General features: G+C 46.1%; 1 protein-coding gene across 2 annotated transcripts in view; it reads left to right on the plus strand.

The window, feature by feature from the left end:
• Nucleotides 1-21,782, plus strand: part of CCN4 (cellular communication network factor 4) — a 34,418-nt gene extending 12,636 nt beyond the window's left edge. Inside the window, exons 2-5 of one of the 2 annotated variants that reach the window (XM_081204934.1) lie at nucleotides 10,233-10,527; nucleotides 16,641-16,898; nucleotides 19,680-19,873; nucleotides 21,457-21,782. In XM_081204934.1, coding sequence (XP_081061060.1) covers nucleotides 10,233-10,527; nucleotides 16,641-16,898; nucleotides 19,680-19,873; nucleotides 21,457-21,756 — 1,047 coding nt within the window. In that variant the 3' untranslated portion in view covers nucleotides 21,757-21,782. Of the gene's footprint in view, nucleotides 1-10,220; nucleotides 10,528-16,640; nucleotides 16,899-19,679; nucleotides 19,874-21,456 lie in introns of both variants that reach the window. The other variant, XM_081204933.1, reaches the window with a different exon arrangement.
• The last annotated feature ends 5,231 nt before the right edge of the window (nucleotides 21,783-27,013 follow it).

Below are 27,013 nucleotides of genomic sequence, written 5' to 3' on the forward strand. Positions count from 1 at the left end.
GGGCACAAGGAGAAGGGGACAACAGAGGACGAGATGGTTGGACAGTGTTCTCGAAGCTACGAACATGAGTTTGACCAAACTGCGGGAGGCAGTGGAAGACAGGAGTGCCTGGCGTGCTCTGGTCCATGAGGTCACGAAGAGTCGGACACGACTAAACGACTAAACAACAACAAATGGATCAAGGCCCCTATTTGCTTCTATTTACTATGCAGATTGGAACTCTCCTGTTCTTGCTACTATCCTGATCCATATCTGAGCTTGCAACCTGTGTGCCAAAATAACTCCTGCACTTTAGGGCACAAATATCGAGCTAGCATCTTGCCGATTTTGGACCAGAATACATTAGCAGCACCATATCCTGCTATGCTCTCAACTGAAACTCAAGAAAGATGTGGTCTTTGAATTTTTATTTCTAAAGGAGAACCAAAGCAACTAAATACCCCAGCAAAATGTTTTCACCTGCCACCCTGCCCTCCTTCATTCTCAGTCTCGTCTTTCAAGCAAAGCGTGGCCTCAATTCTGCCTCAATGCTGCCCCCTTATGTTTAAATGTTTCTTTTTTCTTTCTTTCTTTTTATCAGGGGTCAGCAAACTTCTTCATCAGGGGGCCGGTCCACTGTCCCTCAGACCTTGGAGGGGCAGGATTATATTTGGGGGGGGGGGGAATGAACGAATTCCTATGTCCCACAAATAACCCAGAGATGCATTTTAAATAAAAGCACACATTCTACTCATGTAAAAACACGCTGATTCCCAGACCGTCCTGGGCTGAATTTAGAAGGTGATTGGACCAGATCCGGCCCTCGGGCCTTAGTTTGCCTACCAATGCTTTTTATGATAAAGTTTTGTTAACACTTTTTGCACCACAATAAAAGGCAAACTTTGTTGTTTAGTTGTTTAGCCGTGTCCGACTCTTCGTGACCCCCTGGACCAGAGCACGCCAGGCGCTCCTGTCTTCCACTGCCTCCCACACTTTGGTCAATCTCATGCTGGTAACTTCAAGAACACTGTCCAGCCATCTCATCCTCTGCCGTCCCCTTCTCCTTGTGCCCTCCATCTTTCCCAACATCAGGGTCTTTTCCAGGGAATCTTCTCTTCTCATGAGGTGGCCAAAGTATTGGAGCCTCAGCTTCAGGATCTGTCCTTCCAGTGAGCACTCAGGGCTGATCTCCTTAAGAATGGAGAGGTTTGATCTTCTTGCAGTCCATGGGACTCTCAAAAGTCTCCTCCAGCACCATAATTCAAAAGCATCAGTTCTTTAGCGATCAGCATTCTTGATGGTCCAGCTCTCACTTCCATACATCACTACTGGGAAAACCATAGCTTTAACTATACGGACCTTTGTTGGCAAGGTGATGTCTCTACTTTTTAAGATGCTGTCTAGGTTTGTCATTGCTTTTCTCCCAAGAAGCAGGCGTCTTTTAATTTTGTGACTGCTGTCACCATCTGCAGTGATCACGGAGCCCAAGAAAGTAAAATCTCTCACTGCCTCCATTTCTTCCCCTTCTGTTTGCCAGGAGGTGACGGGGCCTGTGGCCATGACCTTGGTTTTTTTGATGTTGAGCTTCCGACCATATTTTGCGCTCTCCTCTTTCACCCTCATTAAAAGGCAAACTAATTACACAAAAAAAAGAAAAAGTAAAAATGAAGGGGGGGGGAAGAATAGAGAAAAGATAGAAGAGATGGATAAGTACAGAAATCTCTCTCACAGATACATCTTAAGTTTTGTCCCTCTCTTCTCCCAGCCTCTCACTTCCTGAGTGGGAGCGAAAGAGAAACTGCATGTTCCCCACAACCAGTGCAATGTTCCATTTGCAAAAGGAACTGAGATGCAATGAAAACCAAGCTACTCCACAGCTGTCTGGGTGTGCCAGAATTCTACCCACTGTTTCTCTTTCAAACACGGAGTCCAGAACTAATAAGCAGAATCCAAAAGCCACAATTCTGAGCCCTTTTCCAGAGTCCGCCAAGTGCAACCTCAGCCAAGGCAGCCTTGTGGACTAAATTTCCAACCGGGGCTATTTCTGCACAGATCCCTGTGCTCTTTACAAGGTGAAGAAAAGGAGAATTACAAAAAAAATAAAAATATAAATAAAAATGTACTGTTTGCTTTCAGGTTGCACTTTCTTGTTGATACAGCTGCATGTGTTCCACCTAGATAATCAGCTTGACTAGAAACAGGGCATTAAAAGTGTATAATGTTTTTTAAACTTTATGCCCTCCGTTTGTTTTCCATGCTGAATTCATGCTGGGTGAGATGCAGTCGAAATTAATTGTGCCCCCCTTCCCATTGATTTTGAGTTGGTAGATATTTAAGCCTTGTACAAAGGGTAGGTGACCTTTCTCAGCCGGAGAGCTACATTTCCTTCTGGACAACTTTGAGAGGGCATTATTATTATTATTATTATTATTATTATTATTATTATTATTATTATTATTATTATTATATCAGCAGCCCCATCATTATTTGGATACTGCCTCTCATCCATAGATCTCAGGACAGTTCACAACATAAAACCACAATACAGAAACCGCAAAATAAATAGTAAAAATAGTTGGTAATGGGCTAACAGGAACGGCATCACAAAAGTCAACTCTGAAACCCTGGCAACATCCTTCGTTCCTTGCAATCCCTGACTTTTTGCAGACAACCATGTAATCAAGTCGTTGAGCTTTGAGAGGACACTTAAGTTTAGGAAACACTCACCCCAGTCACATATCTTCAGGGAAATTCAACAGAAGAAAAATCTAAGCAGGTAGGGGAAATGGCTGTATAGGGTCATGTTTATTGCATGCAAGAGAATATCTGTCAAAAAAGGAGGAGGAGGAGGAAAGGAGCAATGGACGTAAAGCTTGCTTTTCTACATTAGGGTAATTCTTGCACATGCTCAAACAGCCTTCTGTGCTCTCAAACCAGGGAAGCAAGAGGAATCATGGGAATTCATGGGAATTATTATTAATTATTATTAATTATTATTATTGACCCATACCCTCCGACATTTAGCCTGTAAAAGAGGAGACTGAGAGGAGATATGCTAGCCATCTTCAAATATCTCAAGGGCTGTCCTATGGAAGAGGGAATAAACTTGCCTTCTGTTATGTATTCAGTGGTCTGTGTTTGCCTGAGCTTGAGCCTGGACTAAGGATTCTGAGCTCCTGATTCGATACAAGATGTCCAATCACAGAACATTTCAGGATTTGTGGCCACTGCCATTGGCACTTGAACTCTGAGTCGCGATTCGCAGCTTGGAAGTTTAGACAGCCAATCACATTGGGAGTGGGAGTGGCCCAGGCTTTCAGGAATGTATATAAGCGGTTGCTTTGCCCCTGTTTCCCAGTTAGGTAGTTCAATAAAGGCTCTTGCTGTTACCACTGTGTCTTGCCTCGTGGGGACCCACCGACACTTCACTTTCTCCTGCCCTAGAGGGTAGCACTCGAACCCATGGCTTCAAGTTACAAGGAAGGAGATTCCGACTAAACATCAGGGAAAACTTTTTGACAGTCGAGCTGTTTGACAGTGGAATGGCCTCCCTCGGGAGATTGTGGACTCTACTGCCTTGGAGGTTTTTATGCAGAGGTCGGAGGGCCAATCTGTTGAGTTCCAAAACTGGGATGCACGTCTTCCCATGCGAATCATCCACACAAGATCATGGAGCCCAAAAGATACACATTTTTTCAGTGTTGTGCTCTCATGTTGCCCCAAAATGCACATTTTGGGGTGGCACACAATACCATGTCCCCCCAAAGTGTTTTTTTTTGGGGGGGGGGGGAGAGAGATCATGGTAACCAAAATGGCCGCTGTGCTCTCATTGGGAGGAAATGGATGTCCCGTTTTTTTCCTTGTGTGGTATGAGGGCTGCAAATTGTCAACATGGCAAAGTAAACCAGTTCCTACATAAATCAAATATTGTTGGCAAAGAAACCCCAAATGGAAGGAGAATCAACAGCAAATTCTTCCCGTCTCCCCCTGCCTGTAACGCTGAATTCCTTCTGCCTGACCAAACAGAGAAAGAAGAAAATAAGTTTGGTGACTCTTCTGGGAAAACGTACAAGAATGCTGAGCACTAAGCGATGCTGCCAACCCAAGCAACTTTTCGACCAAGAAGAATGTATGTGGTCCTTCATTTTAATTAGATGTATGTGGGAATCTGGAACTCAAAAAAGACTTTCCCACATGCTTCCCACAGACATCTTTACCGCACAATGCAACTAGAAATCCATCTTGCATCTCAGTTAAAAATAGCAACTTGGGCTAGTCCAGCCATAAGTCTCTATAGGCCAGTCTATATATTGCATCAACAAATGTAGCTTTTTTAAAAAATTAAAACCTCTCTCTCTCTCATTTCACTTGTCCTCCTTACAGCCTCTCTGGGTGGTCCCAAAAATTGCTCCTGAGGATCCTACAATCCTCCAGATTATTAATCTGGACCAACTAGGCTGGCTGTTGGGATGTGAATAGATGCTCGGAGATGATATATTTATTAGGTATTATCCTTTCTTCCCCACGTTTGTGAGTTCAGCAGGATACATCCCTTTGCAGCTTGAAAGGGAAGCTTAGATAGGATAGTTTTAGCCGTTTAGTTTAAGTAATCCAGGGATGGATCTACACACGGGGAGAACTCTATACATAAGTCAGACATTAGATTGTTATAACAATAATAACAAAAACCCCTATGGAAAAAGGTGTATAAAAATTTCCTGCTCACTGGCGCCATCTGGTGTTGCATGTTTATAGTGCTTTCAAATCCTGAGTCCCAGGATGCTTTGAGGCAGACTGGATACTTCTGGTATTTTCCCCTCTTCTCCCCCTTAAAACAATCATTGCACAGATAGTCTTGTAAAAGGGGGAAATAACATTTACTCACTCAGAATGCTTGCTGAAGAGTAACAGATACAGCAGCTTCGTTCAAGTAGGCTTAAAATGGTAAATCAATTCCAAATACAGTGGTACCTCAGGTTACAGACGCTTCAGGTTACAGACTCCGCTAACTCAGAAATAGTACCTTGGGTTAAGAACTTTGCTTCAGGATGAGAACAGAAATCGCACGGTAGCAGCAGGAGGCCCCGTTAGCTAAAGTGGTATCTCAGGTGAAGAACAGTTTCAGGTTAAGAACAGACCTCGGAACGAATTAAGTTCTTAACCTGAGGTACCAGTGTACACGTTGAAGTCTAACTTAAGATAGACTTGCTGGCAGAGCGGAAAGAGATTGAAAGAGGAAGAGAACATGCCCAGGAAGATAGGAGAAAAGCTATGCCCACCCTTGTCAGGGGACAGTGGGAGTGTCTCTCGCAGAGTTCTCTCTAGAAATTTACAGGAAAACTCTGTGAGATTTGGCTCCTATCGCGTGCCTATCTAGCAAAACATGAATTGTTGATTTGACTGGGCTTTAAATATCCCACGCTGGTGCCAGCATCTGCCACCTTCAGGCACCAAGCAGCTGGCACAGCTCCCTAGCGCTGATGTTGACATCCGGTTGGGCCCTTCTGCCAGAACATCTCTCCAGCTTTATGCTTAACCAGCAATGGTGGCTGGATCTGGGAAGCCACTAGGTGACAACTATACTTTGGAACTCCTTGCCACTACATATGAGGAAGTTTCTTGCCTTTTCAGGATGTGGGTGGTGCTGTGGTCTTAACCACAGAGCCTAGGGCTTGCCAATCAGAAAGTCGGCGGTTCGAATCCCCACGATGGAGTGAACTCCCGTTACTCGGTCCCAGCTCCTGACAACCTAGCAGTTCGAAAGCATGCTAGTGCAAGTAGATAAATAGATACCACTCCGGTGGGAAGGTAAACAGTGTTTCCGTGCGCTGCTCTGGTTCGCCAGAAGCGGCTTAGTCATGCTGGCCACATGACCCAGAAGCTGTACGCCGGCTCCCTCGGCCTATAGAGCGAGATGAGCGCCGCAACCCCATAGTCGTCCGTGACTGGACCTAACTGTCAGGGGTCCCTTTACCTTTACCTATTGCCTTTTCGGTGCCTGTTGAAGACCTTTCTCTCCCTGCAAGCCTTCTTTTATCCAGTGCAATTTTTTTCTAGAAAAAGAGGTGCCGGAACTCACCACGAATGCCTCCCTTATTCTCTTATAATGGCAATGGCACCCACCTGAGAGGTGCTGAAACTGAGTTCTGGCTGCAAAAAAGCACTGCTTTTATACCAGTTGGTCTCTGGACTGGATCTAGACTTGTTTCTCGGGCATTTGAAATTGTACAGAGTTGTACAAATCAACAAGTGTCCGCTCCGTGTTACAAACACATGTGCATTTATCCAGACAGCTTGTTCCTGTGTTCAGTGTAATGTGTGAGCAAGCCTATAGCAAAGGTGATGGGAGCTGGGAATACAAGATCAGGAGATCTGTTGGTTCCCCATCCCTGATACAATGAACAGTGTCTTATTCCTCCAGAAGCATAACATTTTGTAATTCTGATTTTAGCTTGGCTGGTTCATGCTTTTTTTTGTTTGTTTGTTTTGGGTTGCAGCTGCTGCTGTTGGGTGGTGGTCATATTTTTCTATTATAATTTTGATTGCTGAAAGGAGGGTTGCACACATCACCGCTAGTGAAACTTGCAATTGCAGGCTCAGAAAATATTTGCACCACTAGGTGGAGCCGCAAGGAAAGGCAACGGAGCCTGCAGCAAGTACTGTATCTCTTTGTCATCCTACTACAGGGGTAATCATTGCCAATTATTTTCAACTGGCCCATTCCAATGCGTTGCACAATAGTGAACAACAAAATAAGTTTTCCCTTTGCTTTGTCCCTTTGCAACAAAAATGGGTCATTTGCTAAATGCAGCTTCCTTTCCAGTGGCACAAAAAGGGAGTCAGTTTTAAAAGATGGCAACTGTGCTTTCCTTCTAATCAACTGAAATATAGTGTTCACATCAAAGGAAGTAATAGTACTGCTCTATTCATGCTTTGATGAAAGCACACCTGGAATACTGTGTCCAACTCTGGGTGCCACAATTTAAGAAGGATATTGACAAGCTGGAACGTGCGCAGAAGAAGGCAAGCAAGATTATCAAGGGTCTGGAAACCAAGCCTGATGAGGAACGGTTGAGGGAATTGGGGAGGGCGCCATCTTTTCTGTTATCTCAAGCACTGCCAGCTCTACCATTAGGCAGGTTGGGGCAGCCACCATCATTGGCAGATACTGAGAGATAGGGGGCTTCCCCCTACTATTCCCCTAAATTCACCTGCCCTGCAACCCCTATCACAGTCTAATAGTCTCAGGTTTTGTGGAGGATGAATCCTTGTCAACCCAGTTGGGTTTTCTATGAGGAATTAGAGGCTGCCATCTTGTCCTTTGCATCAGACAGCAAAATATCTTGGGCTGCCTCTGACCTCGGGCAGCAAAATACCTTGAGCAAGATCGGATGCTGGTTATTATTATTAATTAAGATCTACACACAGTTTCCTCATAGCTAGTTATCAACATCCCCAGTGTTACTTGTCTGCGTATGGGGTGGTTGAGGAATGATTCTGTTGCAGGCTTCTTCTTAATTAAGGTCCCTCTATATACTTAAAGGTAAAGGAACCCCTGACCATTAGGTCCAGTCGTGGCCGACTCTGGGGTTGCGTGCTCATCTCGCTTTACTGACCAAGGGAGCTGGCGTTTGTCCTCAGACAGCTTCTGGGTCATGTGGCCGGCATGACTAAGCTGCTTCTGGAAAACCAGAGCAGCGCACGGAAACACCGTTTACCTTCCCACTGGAGCGGTACCTGTTTATCTACTTGCACTTTGATGTGCTTCCGAACTGCTAGGTTGGCAGGAGCAGGGACCGAGCAACGGGAGCTCACCCCGTCGCGGGGCTTCTGATCAGCAAGTCCTATGCTCTGTGGTTTAACACTGAGTAAATTATAAATTATTTGTGAATTATAAATTATTTGTAAATTATTACCATGCAGGGTTGTTGTAGGTGGATATAACCTGTTACATTCTTACTTCACATGAGCTCCTTGGAGGAAGGATAGAATACTTTGCTTTTGTTTAAGTAAGAAAAAGCGGAGAACTATTATTTGAAAGCATTATTCAGTGATCAATGGGGCTCAAAATGAATTGCATGTTTTACGTGACCTTGGATTCACTTATGGTCTTCAGAAGGCTGGATGAAAAGCTTCAAGAGAACCTGAAAACTATTAACTAAATGCTATCAACAAAGGGAACCAACAAATTCCATTGCTGTGGTTGCGGGAACTCCTGTCTCTTAAGCAATGGGAATGAAATGTCCTTTCTAGTCCCTATGAAAATGACATAATTAACTTTGCAATTGAAGCTTTAATTTTGGCATTAAAGGACGGACCTTTTAAGGGTGAAAAGGCAAAAGCAGAACACTTTAGTAACTTTAGATCCCAGGACAGTGAACAAAACCCATAGCTAGCATGCAAGACAGACCAATGAATAGGGGGAAGGGATTGAAAATTGCCTGTGAGAATGCCAGGCTATATTCAATTCCTACGATGACGTCCATTCCAGTTCTGTCTCCTAAGAACTCACTCCTGGGGTAATTGTTCAGCAGAAAGGCACTGCGGTCCCTGACAGGTGCAAGAAGCTATTCCTCTTGGGAGCCGTCCAAACTCACAGGTCAGGCGTAATCTTCTCACAGGAATAAGCAGAGGAAATAGGTCTGGCCTTGGACTGATCCCTCCAGAACCGCCCAATGACCTGGGGAACATGTGCTCAGTGCAATCTACCCAACGGCAAACAATTGTGGCATTGCACCCCTTCCCCATCTCGAAGTGATTAAATTTCCAGACCATCATGGAAAACAAACAGAAGTATGAATTGCAATGCATTGCATCCTGATGTTGCTACCGAATTGATGAATACTACCAAATTTCAGGCTGGAACATAGGAAGCATCCTTAAACTGGGTCAGGCTATTGATCTGTCCTGCTCAGCATCATAATATTGGATAGAAGCAGTGCTTTCCTGTTAAGCGTAATTGTTTAGTTGACCTTGAAATGGAAATAACTCTCTCTGTGTTTGAATGTGTATTGTTGAAAGTTTAACTGGAAAATTTCATTGGGGTATATATATCCTAAAGCTAAGAAGGGCTCTCTAAGCACCTAGATGGGTTGATAATAAACTGTTGGTGTTCTGTTAGCTCTCATGTGGTGTTTAACCTTAGGTCTTGTGAGAGAGGTGTTCAGTTGCAAATTGCCATCTTGGGGAATTGGTCCTTGAGTCTTTCGCTGGGAGTTGCAGAGAACAGAGGATGTGCTTATGAGGTCTCTCTCCTGAAGAGAAAACAGGCTAATGGAGTCTGTGTGGAGAGAGACAGACCTCTGATTCTAGGTCTGTTGGGAGTAATCTAATATTTCTAAGAAGTTGAGCCTATGCCTGGACAAACATATGACTGTATGCAACTATTTGGATGCATCGTTATTTGATTTTGTATCTGCTTTGAATAAAGTTGTGCGAGTGAAACTTTTGAATTATGGGTCTGGATAATTTTTATTCCAATAAGAGTCAGTTTTTAGGCATATAAAGAGTCAGTATTTAAGGCAATAAGAGCTAGTTTTTAGCCGTTTCAGCTACTTCAAGCTGTGCAATATTAATACAGTTGTACCTTGGAAGTCGAATGGAATCTGTTCCAGAAGTTTGTCCAACTTCCAAAGCATTCAGAAACCAAAGTGCAGCTTCTGATTGGCAGCAGGAAGCTCCTGCAGCCAATCAGAAGCCATGGAAGCCCCGTCGGACGTTCGGGTTCCAAAGAACGTTCACACACCGGAACACACACTTCCGGGTTTGCGGCGTTTGGGAACCAAAATGTCTGAGTACCAAGGCATTCGGGATCCAAGGTACGACTGTATCTGCAATATTCCCCTTCCCTGCCCTTGTTGAAATACCTTGATAATAGTGCCATGGGTGCCAACACAAAATGGCTGTCGTGGGCAGTGGGGAAAAGACATGGCAGAGAAGAACCATAGCTCAGTGGCAGATCATCTGCATTGCAAGCAGAAGGTCCTGAGTTCAAGTCCTGGCATCACCAGGTACGGCTGAGAGAGACTCCTGCCCGAAACCGTGGAGAGCTGCTGTCAGTCAGTTTGGCCAATACAGAGCAAGATAGGCCAATGGTCCGACTCTGTACAAGTCCTAGGTTTCTATGTTCTCCATACCATTCAGTACCAGCACCAGTTAGATCTGTGAAGCAGGAGACATCAGTGAGCTGTCACTGGATTCCTGAGTTTCCCTGCTGAGCTTTTTCTTCTTTTCTTACCCAGGTCTTTGCCCAGAACATCACCACGACCACGACCATGACCACGACTACCATGTCACCCCCTGCCACCTCCACTGCGACCGAGGCTTACGTGCGGACGCAGTACTGTAAGTGGCCGTGCGAATGTCCGAAGACGCCGCCCGTCTGCCCGGCGGGCGTCAGCCTGATGACCGATGGCTGTGAGTGCTGCAAGACGTGTGCCAAGCAGTTGGGGCAGAACTGCACAGAGGCGGACACTTGCGACGTCCACAGGGGGCTGTACTGTGACTACAGCAGAGACAGACCTAGGTACGAAATAGGAGTGTGTTCACGTAAGTGATGTACCTCTTTCTTTTTGCCAGAGATACGGGTCATGGTGCTTCCTGTCGGTCTGAACGTGTCCCAGCTGGTTTCTTCTCTTAAAGTATACTGAGAAAGGCAGGATATTCAGTGGTACCGGTCTTGGCTACCGGTCAAGACCTATATTGGCTCCCAGTACGTTTCTGAGCACAATTCAAAGTGTTGGTGCTGACCTTTAAAGCCCTAAACGGCCTCAGTCCAGTATACCTGAAGGAGCGTCTCCACCCCCATCATTCTGCCCGGACACTGAGGTCCAGCGCAGAGGGCCTTCTGCTGGTTCCCTCACTGTGAGAAGCCAAGTTACAGGGAACCAGGCAGAGGGCCTTCTCGGTGGTGGCACCCGCCTGTGGAACGCCCTCCCACCAGCCCTGTTTAGGGAAGCTTTTAATGTTTGATGCATTACTGTATTTTAATATTGTGTTGGAAGCTGCCCAGAGTAGCCAGGGAAACCCAGCCAGATGGGAGGGGTATAAATAAATTATTATTATTATTATTATTAGTAGTAGTAGTAGTAGTATACCTCGGTTTTTGAACGTCTCCGTTGATGAACATTTCAGTTTTCGAACGCCATAAACCCGGAAGTAAATGCTTCGGTTTTCAAACACGCCTCAGAAGTAGAACATGCCACGCGACTACTGCTGAGTGCAGGATCCTGAGGCCTAGCTGTTGGCTATTGAGTTTTCAGTTTGCAAATGTTTCAGAACTTGGTCTTCCGGAACGGATTGCGTTTGAAAACCAAGGTGCCACTGCAAATGCATTAAATAAAATAATAATAACTACAACAATGATGTTGTGAAGCATTGTCAGGCTTCAGTTAGCTGGGCCACCACTTTGTCATCCTTTGCTTCTGGATTTGGCTTGTTCCACTCTAGCAACATCTGCCGACGTTGCTTCTTTTCCTTTTTCTTTATGCCAGAGGTTTTAAACCTTTCTGAGTCCACGACTCCCTTCACCAGCTACATTCTTCCTGCGGCACCCCTGTGGGGCCCAGGAACCCAGTTATGTCATCTCTTGCCTGCAAAGCCAGTAGCCTCTCATCCTTTTTTGAACACCCTCCCTTGTGGAGTGTTCCCTCAGCCCCCTATCCTTGGGAGTCTTCTAAAGGTAAAGGTAAAGGAGCCCCTGACCATTAGGTCCAGTCGTGGCCAACTCTGGGGTTGCGGCGCTCATCTCGCTTTATTGGCCGAGGGAGCTGGCGTACAGCTTCCAGGTCATGTGGCCAGCATGACTAAGCCTCTTCTGGTGAACCAGAGCAGTGCACGGAAACGCTGTTTACCTTCCCGCTGGAGCGGTACCTATTTATCTACTTGCACTTTGACATGCTTTCAAACTGCTAGGTTGGTAGGAGCAGGGACCGAGCAATGGGAGCTCACCCCATTGCGGGGATTCAAACTGCTGGCCTTCTGATCGGCAAGTCCTAGGCGGGAGTCTTCTAGGCAGCTGCAACTGCCGACCCTTGTCTCTCAGCTGCCCACCCCACCCCAAAGAGAGGTGCGTCATTACAATGCCCCACGGGGCCCTGGGAAGCACCCCTTAGCCAGTCCAAGAGGCACCAATCGCCTGGGGACCTTGTAGCCAGGGCTGCTGCAACAAACAGCTGTGCAAGCCTTTGGGAGGCAGAGATGCAAGAGGGCATCAGAAGAAGGGAGGGAAGGAAAGAGGGACAGAAGCCAGTGTTGCCTACAGCACCCCTGACTATCATTCAAGGCTCCCCAGGGTGCCATGGCACACTGGTTGAAAACCACTAATTTATGCCTTTTCCAATTTTCATTGTACACCATACATATTTCATCTGACATTGTTTCTGCGCAGATTTTCCAACCTGACCTTCAGTGGCATTCTAACAAAGCCTTAATTTGCTGCATCTCCGTTAATTTCTCCACCCTTTTTTTATTCCCGTCCTTTCTTACTGTTGTTCAAAGAATTACCCCTACTTGCAGGGTTACTGCAATGTCATTTCTTTTTAGAAATTCTGTAAGGTATTCCCACTCTCCCCCCTGCCCTTGTCTTCCTTTCATCCCAGTTCCTTATTTTGGCTGTCATGTTTGCTAATTCTGTGAGCTCCATCAATTTGTACAACCATTGTTCTTCTGTATTTTCATCTTTTCACACTTCTTCTTTTTCTTCTTACCATCATTTCTTTGCTGCTTTGGGTGGTCCAGCTCATGGTTAAATTCAGATCAAAACATTTATTGCACGCTGTTCCAGAAAATTCAAGTTCCCAACCAATTTGTAAGGTTTGAGGTTACACAGTAAACACTCCAAGTGTCGAAATAGGATCGCCGGGGTATTGAAAACCTGGTTTGGCTTTGAAGCCGTGCAAAACATTGGCAAACCCAGGAGTGGGGCAAAACATGCAGATCTGCTTACAACTTGATCTCAAATTTGGGAATTTCCCCCTCTATTTAAAATAAAATCGTACAAGCACAGCACCTGCATCACACACCCACACTCCCAAATGGGCAGGATCATTGTTGTAAAAGTGGGAAAACAGAGACTCAATGGCTCAGTCCCATTTTCTGTCTGCAGTTGAAACAGGATATTCTATTAAAACTGCAGGAGCTGTGCGTGTTCCTGTGGGAGAGAAATAAAGCAAAACAAACTACTGTAAGCATTTGTACAAACACCTGTGAACTCGAGACAAAAGGGGTTGATCTTGAAAGGCTACAGTGGCACAAGCCGTAACCAGCACCCTGGATTTCGCATTACCTTAAAAAGGGCTGTAGTTCACCTTTGGAACATCTCGTTCGCTTATGAACTGTCCCTGCTTCAAGCGATCTCTAGCCTCTCCAGGTAGGATTGAAAATATCCCCTTTCTGAAGAGAACCACTGTCCTTCAGTGTAGACCATACTGAGCTAGAGGGATTGATTCTTTGGCTCAGTATAAGGGCTCTTCCACAGTTACCTTTTGTCCCACACTTTATAGGCACCGTGCTCACTTTTAAAGCTCTGCATCTGAGCACTTTTTGGATGTTCCCCACCCCCCACCCCTTACCCCAGGAAAACCCACTCTTTAATGCCAAATCGAAACAAAGGGAAATTTGGGTTTCCAATAGATTGCCATTTGCTCTGAATGAGTTGCTAAAAAGTGTGGGATAACCAACATACTTAAGTCTAATTAATCCATGAAGGGGTTAATGCCATAGAGTAAGCTGTCCTGCCAGGCTTAGCTAGATCACTTCCCCTCACCTTGGGAGAAAGGAAGCCAATATATTGTTCCTTCGGTCTACCATGTGAACTCCTGCATGTAAAGAGGTCTGGGCTGGTTGCTCCAAGCTCAGACTGCATGGCCTTCACAAGCCATTATTGTATTCCTGTACCAATAATTTGGGGACGCGGGTGGCGCTGTGGGTAAAACCTCAGTGCCTAGGGCTTGCCAATCACATGGTTGGCGGTTCGAATCCCCGCGGCGGGGTGAGCTCCCGTCTTTCGGTCCCAGCTCCTGCCCACCTAGCAGTTCGAAAGCACCCTTAAGTGCAAGTAGATAAATGGGTACCACTTTATAGCGGGGAGGTAAACGGCGTTTCCGTGTGCTGCGCTGGTGCTGGCTCGCCAGAGCAGCTTCGTCATGCTGGCCACGTGACCCGGAAGTGGCCACGTGACCCAGAAGTGGATTTCTCCCTTCCTCATAATATTGGAAGCTGGGGTCCAACTATGAAATTGAAAGGTGGGAGATGTACCATTGTAGCATCATTCAGCCCAGACACTGAGGTCCAGCTCTGAGGGCCTTCTGGTGGTTCCTCCACTGCAGGAAGTGAGATTACAGGGAACCAGACAGAGGGCCTTCTTGGTAGGGGTGCCCACCCTGTGGAACACCCTCCCACCAGATGTCAAGGAAATTAACAACTATCTGACTTTTAGAAGACATCTGAAGGCAGCCCTGTTTAGGGAAGTTTTTAATGTTTGATGTTCTGTTGTGTTTTTAACTCTGTTGGGAGCTGCCCAGAGTGGCGGGGTATAAATAATGTATTATTATTATTATTATTATTATTATTATTATTATTATTATTATTATTATAGGTGCCAATGGAGCTGGCTTTAACATTCCTAGAGGATAATGCCGTTGGCTCCTAGTCACAATGATTAGATGCTCCTTACATGATCAGGGGTAGCATGCCTCTGGATACCAGTTTCAAACTGGGAAACAACAGAGAGAAAGAACTACTGCCCTCGTGCTCTGCCTGTTATAATTATTATTATTCCCATAGGCATCTGGTTGGCTGCTGAGGAAGGAAGGAAGGAAGGTGATGGACCACATAGGGTTTTGGTTTAATCTAGCAGTTCTTATGTAAAGAAGTTCCTTTTCTCCAGGGAAGAAAGAAATCTGTGTAAATCAGATGGGTACTTACATGTCAGGAGCTCAGCCTGCACTCGAGTAGGACCCTGGTAGAGACACATGCCCGACTGGCATGTTCCCTCCCTCCTGGTCAATCGTTCAGGAGTTTCAAAAGCTTTCTTCAGCCCGAACATCACAGCAACCGATGCCAACCGACACCGGCACACTTAGGGATCCGCAGAGTCTTTGCAGCTTGCGTGACAGACCTCAGCAACTCAGCATTTTGGCTAATCTACTTTATTTACATATAAACACACACGGAGCACTACAACATGGCTCCCTCTCTCTCTAGCATCAGACAGCAAAGGAAAAAAGAACAAAGGACAATAGTCCCACTTCATGGAACTCAGTAACACAAACATCCTGTCTCCATCACTTCCCACTATGTGGAATCAAAACACATACCGTCATGTGATAGACAATAATCCCATGACTGCAACCATGGAGCAGGAATTCTAATATTACAATCTATATATCTCACTGCCTTCTGAAAACGTCATTGTTTCACCAAGTTTAATTAGAAAATTAAACTGGCTATTATTATTATTATTATTATTATTATTATTATTATTATTATTATTACAGTCAAACCTCGGTTCCTGAACGCTTCCGTTATCATACTTTTTGGCTCCCGAATATCAAAAACCTGGAAGTACAGTGAGGGGTGAAAGTATTTGATCCCCTGCTAAATTTGCCTGTTTGCCCTCTAACGAAGAAATGACCAGTTGTTATTCTGTTGTTATTCCTGTTGTTATTCTGTCTCTCACAGCTACAACAAACCTACCATTAAAATTATGGACTGGTCATTTCTTCATCAGAGGGCAAACATTAGGATCAAATACTCCCCCCCCCCCACTGCAAGTGTTCTGGTTTTTGAATATTTTTCGGAAGCTGAAAGTCTGATGCAACTTCTACGGAAGCCGCAACTCAGTTGTCGAATGTTTCAGAAGCCGAACGGATTGCGTTTGACAACCAAGGTTTGACTGTGTCGTTGTTGTTGTTGTTGTTGTTGCTAGGCCCTATACCTGTAGGTCTCAGGGCACTTCACAACATAAAATTTGACTAATTTATGTTATTTATGCATTTTTACAATTTTACATTGCAGTGTTTTAATTTATTGTACAATGCCTTGATAATTTAAGGAGTGGGCAGTTTACAAAAGTAAAGGTAAAGGTAGAGGGACCCCTGACCATTAGGTCCAGTCGCAGCCAACTCTGGGGTTGTGGCGTTCATCTCGCTTTACTGGCCGAGGGAGCCGGTGTACAGCTTCCGGGTCATGTGGCCAGCATGACTAAGCCGCTTCTGGCAAACCAGAGCAGCGCATGGAAACGCCATTTACCTTCCCGCCGGAGCAGTACCTATTTACCTACTTGCACTTTGACGTGCTTTCGAACTGCTAGGTTGGCAGGAGCAGGGACCGAACAACCCCGTCGCAGGGATTCGAACTGTCGACCTTCTGACTGGCAAGCCCTAGGCTCTGTGGTTTAGACCACAGCGCCACCCGTGTCCCTTATAAGTAAATAGATATGCTGCCCTTGCCTGTTGCTGTGTCGGAAGAAAGAAAGAAAGAAAGAAAGGAAGGAAGGAAGGAAGGAAGGAAGGAAGGAAGGAAGGAAGGAAGGAAGGAAGGAAGGAAGGAAGATCTGTGTATTAAAAACCTGATTGCTGCTGTGATATCAGATGTCATGTGAGCCTGGGCTTTTGAAACTCTCTCTCTCTCTCTCTGCATTTCCCCTCTTCCTTTTGTAGAAATTGTCGGCCTCGACTGCATCCTCGATGGGGTGAGGTACAAGAACGGACAGTCCTTCCAGCCCAATTGCAAGTACAATTGCACCTGTATCGGAGGAGCGGTGGGCTGCGTCCCCACCTGCAGAGACTCCAAGCCACCCCTCGTTTGGTGCCCCAACCCCAAACTGATTAAGCTGAAGGGGCAATGCTGCGAACAGTGGGTCTGCGACGACTCCAAGAAAATCAGAAAGACCTCCCCACGGCACATCTCCTCTGCAGGTATTGGTGGTGTGTGTGTGTGTGTGGAGCACGTGAGGAGGGGCAACTTTCTAAGACTTCGAAGGAAGCTCCCCACAGCTTTTAGGGGCAAACTCCCTGCAGCATGGAGTTCCAGGTATAGCTTGTTCCACCCTTTCTCTGCAACGAAAACACAACAAATCAAAACCAACAGCCACTTGAGGGCTGGGCTTGGAGGGAATTGAGAAGAGGTGCTTAATTTTTTACCTGCTGGCCCTTTTCCAGCTCAACATTTGCCCTTCCAAGGTGGTTTTCCTCCATCAGGGAAAAAGGTAGAAACGCTGTATTATACAAGGGCAGACCACTGATTCATCTAGCTCACATTTAATGCCACATTTGCACTATACAGTCATACCTTGGGTTACAGACACTTCAGGTTGCGTTTTTTCGGGTTACGGACCACCAAAACCTAGAAGTACTGGAACGGATTGCTTCCAGGTTTCGGTGGTCGTGCATGCGCAGAGGTGCTGAATCATGCTTTGCGCATGCGCAGAAGCGCCGAATCGCAACCCATGCATGCGCAGACGTGCAGGTGCGGGTTGCAAAAGCTGGGGGTTGCGAACATGCATCCCATATAGATCACGTTCACAACCCGAGCATCCACTGTAGATTTAAACAAGCATCATACCACTTTAAGCAGACATGGCTACCCCTCCAAAGAATCCTAGGAACTGTAGTTTTTAAGGGTGCTGTGAGCTGTTAGGAGACCCCGAGTCCCCTCACAGAGCCACAATTGCCAGAGTGGTTTAACAGAAAGAAAAAAGAAAAACCCAAAACCACCAGAATGCCTATATATATATATATATATATATGCTTTCGTAGATTTTCACGGGTACAGGAATGCAGGTTTTGGTGTCTTCGGGTATCTTCCCGTGTAAGAGTTGGGGTGTCTAGGCGACGTTTCGACGAGGTCTCACTCGTCATCTTCAGGCTGGTGCTTTCGGCTTCTTGTTACTAGAACAGAGCAGGATCTCAGTGTTTGAGTTCCTATAAATACTGTTGAGGGGGTGTGGTGTATAGCCTCCAACGTTCTGGGCAGAGAGGAAGTTCCCAGGTTATTGTGCCTTTTCTTCTTTTGTTCATTAATTACTTGAGGGATATCTTGAGTGATTTCTTGAGTGATATTCTGAGTACCACTTAGGAGGGTCATTAGGTGTGGATTAGTTGCTAAAGCTTTCGTGTCTTGACCTCTTGAGCTTGTAAAGAGTTTTTCTGAGAAGATGGCTGTACTGCACTTAGTTGTGCTCTGGCTTGGCTTCGTGTATAGGGGCGAGCTGTGGTTTTGTGCCCTGTGCCAGCCAGATCTGTGTTGGGATTGCAGGGGGGTGCAGCATCCGGAGGTGCCACTATGGTTTGGCTACTGGATGGTGTCTGTAATTTATCTGTGGAGAGGGTCTGGGTTTGGGTCTGGTGTGGTTGATTGGAGATGGCGTTCTGTGTGCCTCTGGTTCTGGTGTCGGTTTTTGTGGGGAGGGCTAATTTCCAGATGTCTGGCAGGCGGGACGTGTCGTCACGCTTGTTCATGTTGTGAGGGTGTTTCTCTATCTCGATGGCTTCCATGATTATTCTCTTGTGGTGATGTTCCATGTTAAAGAGCAATTTGGAATCTGCAAAATTAATTTCGTGTCCTGTTTCTTTCATGTGTTGGTAAAGAGAGGAAGTTTTTTCTTCTTTTTTGACGGCATTCTTGTGTTCTGCGATACGTGCATTTATTCGTCTGTTTGTTTGTCCAATGTACGTGGCCGGGCAATGTACGTGGCCGGTATATATATAGTACCGGTATGCACATTTTTAATATCTTTGTATGTTACTTTGGAATTTGTGTAGCTATTTATATTACAAAGCATCTATGTTAATATGATTTAGAACTATGCACAGCTGATGAAGCCCCCTTCGGGCGAAACAGGGGAATATCCAGGAATCCTTGTCTCGTCTGCCTGTGCCAGCATCCATTAGTGCCAGGTTCTTTTGTCTGCCAACCCAATCATCTTCATTAGACACTTAGAAGATTATTTCATGCCACTCTTCTAAGTAATACGACAGACAGAAAAATACAAGTGAAGACGAAGAAATTAGAAAAGAATGTACTACGGCACTGACAATATAGGACTTGTATTTTGTACATACTCGACTTGGTGGTCAACTGGAAAGCTACATTCTAATATATTATGTCACGATGTTGATTTTGACATTATAAGAAGCTGCATCTAATTTTTGAGAAGCAAAGGTAAAGCTAAAGGGACCCCTAACCGTGAGATCCAGTCGTGACCGACTCTGGGGTTGCGGCGCTCATCTCGCTTTATTGGCCAAGGGAGCCGGCGTACAGCTTCTGGGTCATGTGGCCAGCATGACTAAGCCACTTCTGGCGAACCAGAGCAGCGCACGGAAACGGCGTTTACCTTCCCGCCGGAGTGGTACCTATTTATCTACTTGCACTTTGACATGCTTTCAAACTGTTAGGTTGGCAGGAGCAGGGACTGAGCAACGGAACTCACCCCGTTGCGGGGATTCGAACCGCTGAGCTTCTGATCAGCAAGTCCTAGGCTCTGTGGTTTAACCCACAGCGCCACCCGCGTCCCCTTTTGAGAAATAGTTTCTAGTAAATAGCTTTGCAATTGTTACTATACGGCCTATTACATTTATGTGGTTTTTTTTTCAATTAGAGCGGTTTAACAGCCAATTCCTCTTCACAGGGAACTCTGGGCCATTCCTGAGGCTGGTGCATAAGCTCACCTAATGCCACGTGTTCCTCTTCTTTTACAGTTTACGAAGGGGAAATTGAGTCATGGCAGAAAAACTGCATCCTCCACACCTCTTCCTGGAGTCCCTGCTCAAAGACCTGCGGGATGGGCACGTCCCAAAGAATCTCGAACGAGAATGACCAGTGCCGTCTGACAAGAGAGAGCCGGCTCTGTAACATGCGCCCATGCGAAGAGGACATCGCCAAGCACATTAAGGTATGGGATGATACAGGCAGAAATCCTCCTTGTTGCTCTTGCTTCACCACATTAAGCACATTAAGGTACTGCTTGTAGGATTGCTCTTGTTTCCCCATCCACCCACAAGAAGCTCCCACAATTTCTCCGGAACGGCCACTCACTTTTTATGGCATCTCCAAGATGATGCCATTTCTAAGTCCTTGGCTTCTAGTGTTTTTCCGCATTCCCTTCCCGGGTGTTTGAGACCTGAGTGGTCACTTACTTATTTACTTAAATGTAAAGGGACCTCTGACCATTAGGTCCAGTCATGGCTGACTCTGGGGTTGCTGCACTCATCTTGCTTTATTGGCCGAGGGAGCCGGTGTACAGCTTCTGGGTCATGTGGCCAGCATGACTAAGCTGCTTCTGGCGAACCAGAGCAGCGCACGGAAACGGCGTTTACCTTCCCACCAGAGCAGTACCTATTTATCTACTTGCACTTTGACGTGCTTTCGAACTGCTAGGTTGGCAGGAGCTGGGACAGAACAATGGGAGCTCACCCCGTCGCGGGGATTCGAACCGCCGGCCTTCTGATCGGCAAGTCCTAGGCTCTGTGGTTTAACCCACAGCACCACCCGCATCTCTTATTTACTTAGGCTATCCAATTGCAGCTCTGTCCTGTCCAAAGAGATGGACAACATGATGGGGTATCAGGCTTCAGGAAATCAGCTTCCTCCCAGCCCCCTTGGAAGTAGATAAGCAGAACAAAGAGAAAGGAGTCTCTTACCAGTTAGAAACTTTGATGATCACAGAGAGAGAACGAAGAATCCATTGCTAGGAATGACGGTGCTCCTAATTAAGGGTTTCACCCACTTCCTCCCTAGTCACCCACATCACTACTGCGTCTTGTAACCTGATCTCACAACCACTGTGCTTTCTGTGCTGCCACCTTATCTGCTCTTCTTGACCTTGGGCTGAGCAGATGAATGCTTTTCAGCGACAGTGAGTCTGTTAACTCTCTCTCTCCCAGTGCTTCTCCTCCTAGCTGTTCCCCATCCAGTACTTCCCAGCTTCTGCCTTCTGAACTATGTCCCTCTGCAAACCGCTATTCTAAATCTATACTGTGGGAAGATTCAGGATCCAGAGCAGGAGGAGGGGGAGGCTCCCACCAGTCCTCCTCAGTGCAGCCCTCCTCAGCACAGTCCCTGACATGGGGGCACAGAGGATTCTGGGACTTGTGGTTTTAATCAAGGGGTTTTGCAACTGGGAAGGAAGACTGCATAACCCAGGGATAGTCTACCTGTAAACCTCTAGATGTTGTTGGACTTTAGCTCCCATAAGTCCCAGCCAGCATGGCCAATGGTCAGCCATGAAGAGAGCTGAGAGTTTCTAGCACTTTCCAACCTCCTCGTAGTTCTTGGAGAAGTTTTATTCTGTTTTCAAAGTTTTGTTCTGTTTTTAATGTTCTGTTGAAAGCCGCCCAGAGTGGCTGGGGAAACCCAGCCAGATGGGCGGGGTAGAACTAATAAATTATTATGAGTATTATTATTACTGGAAGCGTAAATAAAAATGTTTAATCGGTCAAGTTGATTGCTATCATCTCTCTCTCATGTTGTTTCTAGCCTGGAAAGAAATGCTTAGCTGTGTACAGGAGGCAGGAGCTGATGAACTATACTCTGTCTGGATGCGTGAGCAAGGCAGCTTACCGGCCGAAATACTGCGGTGTCTGTGTGGACAATCGCTGCTGTACTCCATACAAGTCGAAGACCATCGACGTGAGCTTTGAGTGCCCGGATGGGACTGGGTTCTCCAAGAAAGTAATGTGGATCAACGCCTGCTTTTGCAACCTGAGCTGCAAGAGCCCCAATGACATTTTTGCTGACTTAGCTCATTACCACGATTACTCCGAAGTTGCTAATTAAGTTGGCTGGGTATGATGGCATGTGCGGGGAGGGAGGGAGGGAGGGAGGGAGGGAGGCTCGCGAGAGGGGACTCCTACGTTTTATTGCTCTGATTTTACAGAGGGTCTAAAATAAAAGAGAATCTTCCGTCTGCTGTATGTGAAAGCAAAACCATTTGTTGATTTAAATCCCCCTTTTTTTTTTTTACTCATCCTGGGCTAAGTCTGCGTTGATTCATCCTGTCATTTTAAATGCTTTTTTAACAACAGGATTTTCTGCAGAATGCCCTAGTACTCAAATATTTTCTGTTATGCTGGCTGCAGTGTAGACCTTTTGAATTATTATTTCCCTTTGAGGTTTTGAAGCAGAGGTTGGATGTCCCTCTGTCATGGATGCTTTAGCTGAGATTCCTGCATTGCAGGGGGTTGGACTAGATGACCCTTGGGGTCCCTTCCAACTCTAAGATTCCATTACTCTTTTTAAAGTGCAGGGCTTCATCTACATAAAACACTTCTTGCCTGTTTACAGTCGTACCTTGGTTTACAACCATAATCCATTCCGGAGGTCCATTTGTAAACCAAAACAGGTTGTAACCCAAGGCGCGCTTTCGCCAATGGGGCATCCAAAATGTTTTTGTTCGTAATCCAAAAAAAATGGGTTGTAATCCAAAAAAAGGTTGCAAACCAGGACACACACTTCCAGGTTTGATGTGTTTGTAATCCAAAACGTATGCAAACCAAAACGTATGCAAACCAAGGTACCACTGTATTTTCTTTAAACAGGATTTCTATAGCGCTTAATCCTCAAAACCTTTAAATGCTTCACATTAAATAGACATTAAAATGTACCAGTTAAATCAGATGTTAAAAACAAGTTGGCTTATAAATATAAATAAGATCAGCCATTTTGCACGTGCGCACACACATACACACACACACTTAAAAAATAATAATTTTAAACTGCATGCCAAATTTGCATGTGTGTGTAGGCTCGCCTAAACAACGTTTTTAGCAGGTGCTGAAACCAGTACAGCAAAGACACCCAGCTAGTATCAATGGGCAGGGAGTTCCAGAGTGTACTTGCAACCACAGTGAAGGATTGATTCCTTGCACCTAGCACAAGTTGGGTAGCACTTCCCTGGTGACTTGGGCCTACTCTCTTTGTGAGCTTACAGGGCATGCTGCTCTTCTGAAACACCCGCTCAGCTCAGTAGAAGCAAGTCCAAATCACCATTGGATTGGGAAGGCTTTCTACATCTGTTCAACGGGGCTGTTGCAACATCCTTGGACCTACACTTTAGCTCTGGTTCCCACGCACAGCGGGATGTTGGAGTGGGTGGGGCTGTGCGCCGGTTTTTCCTATCCTGTTAAGGAAGAATGATTTGCCACGTGTGGCTGCTTTAAGCCACTTGCGCTCCAAATGTCATGCAATTGCACCACTGGGAAGTACAGTCATACCTTGGAAGTCAAATGGAATCCATTCCGGAAGTCCGATTGACTTCCAAAGCATTCGACTTCCAAATTGCAGCTTCCGATTGGCTGCAGGAAGCTCCTGCAGCCAATCAGAAGCCCCGTCGGATGTTTGGCTTCCAAAAGAATGTTCAGAAACCAGAACGGTCACTTCCGGGAGCCAAAACGTCTGTGTTCCAGGGCGATCGACAATCAAGGTACAACTGTACAGCTGTGACCGACTCTGGAGTTGCAGTGCTCATCTCGCTTTATTGGCTGAGGGAGCCGGCGTACAGCTTCCGGGTCATGTGGCCAGCATGACTAAGTGAACCAGAGCAGCGCACGGAAACGCCGTTTACCTTCCCGCCGGAGCGGTACCTATTTATCTACTTGCACTTTGACGTGCTTTCGAACTGCTAGGTTGGCAGGAGCAGGGACCGAGAAATGGCAGCTAATCCTGTCGCGGGGATTCGAACCGCCGACCTTCTGATCGGCAAGTCCTAGGCTCTGTGGTTTAATCACAGCACCACCTGCGTCCCATTCCTAAAGTAGGTTCCTTCATAGTGCAGCCAATGCACAGTCATTTATTTGGGAGAGATGGTCCTACTTGTGTGTACCTGGCCTTACCCCATCCTCTTCCTCTGCATCATGCCTTTGCTGAGAATCCCAGGTACAGCAATAAGTAACCAAACAAACCCCTGTGTTGCAAAGAGAACGTCAGCAATGTCTAGTCAACACGATGACCATGTACATATGCAATAGGCAATCTTTATAGAATTCCTTCAAACCATAACAAGTACAAAATGAAATAGTCTCAAAGTCTCTGAAAATCTTTAACTGAAGCGAGGTACCAGACTTCGTACGATGAAAGACAAGCTGTGAAGCTTTGTGTATTCAGCAAATATGATGTCCAACACTGAACAGTGATTCCAGATATTGACTACTGTTTCGTAAAATTCTTCGTCAGTGTGGTGGGAGGATATAGAATTGCTTCATAAACCCATCTTATTTCAAAGATGGGTTTATGAAGCGTCTTATTTCATCTTATTTGGGGGACAGGAGGCGGGCAGGTGTGGAAGACTCCCTGGTCCTGAATGGGGTAACTGTGCCCCTGAAGGACCAGGTGCGCAGCCTGGCAATCATTTTGGACTCACAGCTGTCCATGGAGGCACAGTCTAAATCTGTGTCCAGGGCAGCTTTGTACCAGCTTCATCTGGTACGCAGGCTGCGACCCTACCTGCCCGCAGACTGCCTCGCCAGAGTGGTGCATGCTCTAGTTATCTCCTGCTTGGACTACTGCAATGCGCTCTACGTGGGGCTACCTTTGAAGGTGACCCGGAAACTAAACTAACCCAGAATGCAGCAGCCAGACTGGTGACTGGGAGCGGCCGCCAAGACCATATAACACCGGTCTTGAAAGACCTACATTGGCTCCCAGTACGTTTCCGAGCACAATTCAAAGTGTTGGTGTTGACCTTTGAAGCCCTAAACGGCCTCGGTCCTGTATACCTGAAGGAGCGTCTCCACCCCCATCGTTCTGCCCAGACACTGAGGTCCAGCGCCGAGGGCCTTCTGGCAGTTCCCTCCCTGCGAGAAGCCAAGTTACAGGGAACCAGGCAGAGGGCCTTCTCGGTAGTGGTGCCCGCCCTGTGGAACGCCCTCCCACCAGATGTCAAAGAGAACAACAACTACTAGGCTTTTAGAAGACATCTGAAGGCAGCCCTGTTTAGGGAAGCTTTTAATGTTTGATGTATCACAGTATTTTAATATTCTTTTGGAAGCCGCCCAGAGTGGCTGGGGAAACCCAGCCAGATGGGCGGGGTATAAATAATAAATTATTATTATTATTATTATTATTATTATTATTATTATTATTATTATTGGCTTGATCCAGCAGAATCAGGTCATGTTTTTACCCAAGAGCCTTTAAACTGGAGACACCAGTGCATAAACAATGTGCAAAACCTCTGTGGGCTTGGCCTTCTCTTAGTGAACAGATTCAGCCCAAGGTGCTGCGGTCAGGTGTAAGGAAACCAAACTATATGATCAAGAGATGATGCGGGAATATTCCAGCAGCTGGAGAATTGCATTTAAGAGATGGAACAGTCTGTGATCTGACGAGAGTCTGGCAGCAGAAGAGGCACCACAATTATCTCATGCTACACAGACTTCTCAACAAAGCGTTGCCCAGGCAGGGCGCATTCCCTATTCATTGAGTTCTGAAAGTCCCTATTGTGAGACGGCGCATGACGGTCACATTGTGCAATGGGCAGCTACGAGCAGCCCAGAAGAACAAAGCGCCTCTTCAGAAATCTGTGCTGCAAACAATGCTCCCAAGGTGAGATGGTACAGAAAAAGGAAAAATGTTGAGGAGGCCAGGATTGGGTTAAGTAGGAAATGCCTCCCTCATAAGGAGGTTGGAGACAGACAACAGTTTGCGATAGGGCTCAAAGTGGTTGTTGAGAAGGGTCACTTATTCCCATGTTGCACAGAGCTCTTTCGTGCTTTCCTTGTGTCTCAAGCTAAACGGGTTTTTGGAAATGAATGGGACAGGCAGCTACTGAAATTGGATTTAAGGTCACCCTTAAAGGCAAATCTTCCTAAGTCACACTTCCAGAAACAACAAGTGCTAGACTCCTGCAAATTCTAAGGTGCGGTTCTCCATCCAAATAGTGTGTACAGAAATGTCTATATCAGGATAGTGCATGTAATGATGCATATTATAGTGAAAATAACACAAAAGGCATTCTATTTAGGGAACACTAATTGGAAGCTGTGGAAGTTGCGTGGAACGTTCGGGTTCCAAAGAACGTTCGCAAACCCGAACACTCACTTCTGGGTTTGCTACATTAGGGAACAAAAACGTTCGACTCGCAAGGCATTTTGGACCCAAGGTATGGCTGTATAAACTCTGGATCTCCCCCACTCGCCCTGCTCTGACTGATCCAGCAACTAAGCAACTAAGGCAGTACCTCCTGTGGCTCCCCACAGCTTTCTGCCCCAAACACAGCAGGTCGATTCATTTATCATTGAATGCAAAGGTGCCCTTCAGCACGGCAAATGTAGCTTCCGTAAGACCATCACAAGAGGCTGACCGCAATCGTAACCTCCTGCTGGGCGCTTCTAGGCACGAGCCACACAGACTGTCCTCCTTTGCCTGGGCAGGAATAGGATTTGGTCTGTGTCAAATGTGGGTCTGCCAACAAGGTTTCGGTGTTCATGTCACGCTGCCTTGCCAAGGGCTTTTCACAGCAGCAGGTGTGTGCCCAGTTATCTCAAGGAGGATTTGATTGCATCCTGCCCCATCTTAAAGCTAAGCTGCTTACAGAACGAGCCGGGCCCATGTCCCCCGTAGACGGGACAATTATCTGTATCTGGGACAAGGCTCAGAAATAGCATAATGTACGCTTGGCGAAAGCGTCACGTCGTGGCGGCTTGTTTTAAGCAGAGACGGCACATGTGAACGTGTTTCTCCTCTTCTGTACCTGAGCTGCCCCCACAGCAGTAGAGTTCTGTCACGAAGAGGTGGGCTTCGTCAAACAGGTAGATTTTTAGGAACGAAACTGATGGAGAAAGGAAAACTCTCCTGCCCTCTCCAGAATAAATTCAAAATTAAGGTTCTTGAAAGCTCCAGGCCTTTATAAATTAATGTATCCATGCATAAGCCGAATGTGGGTTGATCTGTCAGCATGCAACACTGGCCACACCCCAGGAAATGGCTTTGACTGGATGGCTAAAGCAGCTGAGGACACCTGATTGATTGCACAAATGAAATACCGTGAAAATCCCTGAAACGAGAAGTAATCGACTATAAATATTATCTTGTGGAA

Source organism: Podarcis bocagei (assembly GCF_964188305.1).
Source record: "Podarcis bocagei genome assembly, chromosome: 8".
Classification (NCBI taxonomy): Eukaryota; Metazoa; Chordata; class Lepidosauria; order Squamata; family Lacertidae; genus Podarcis; species Podarcis bocagei.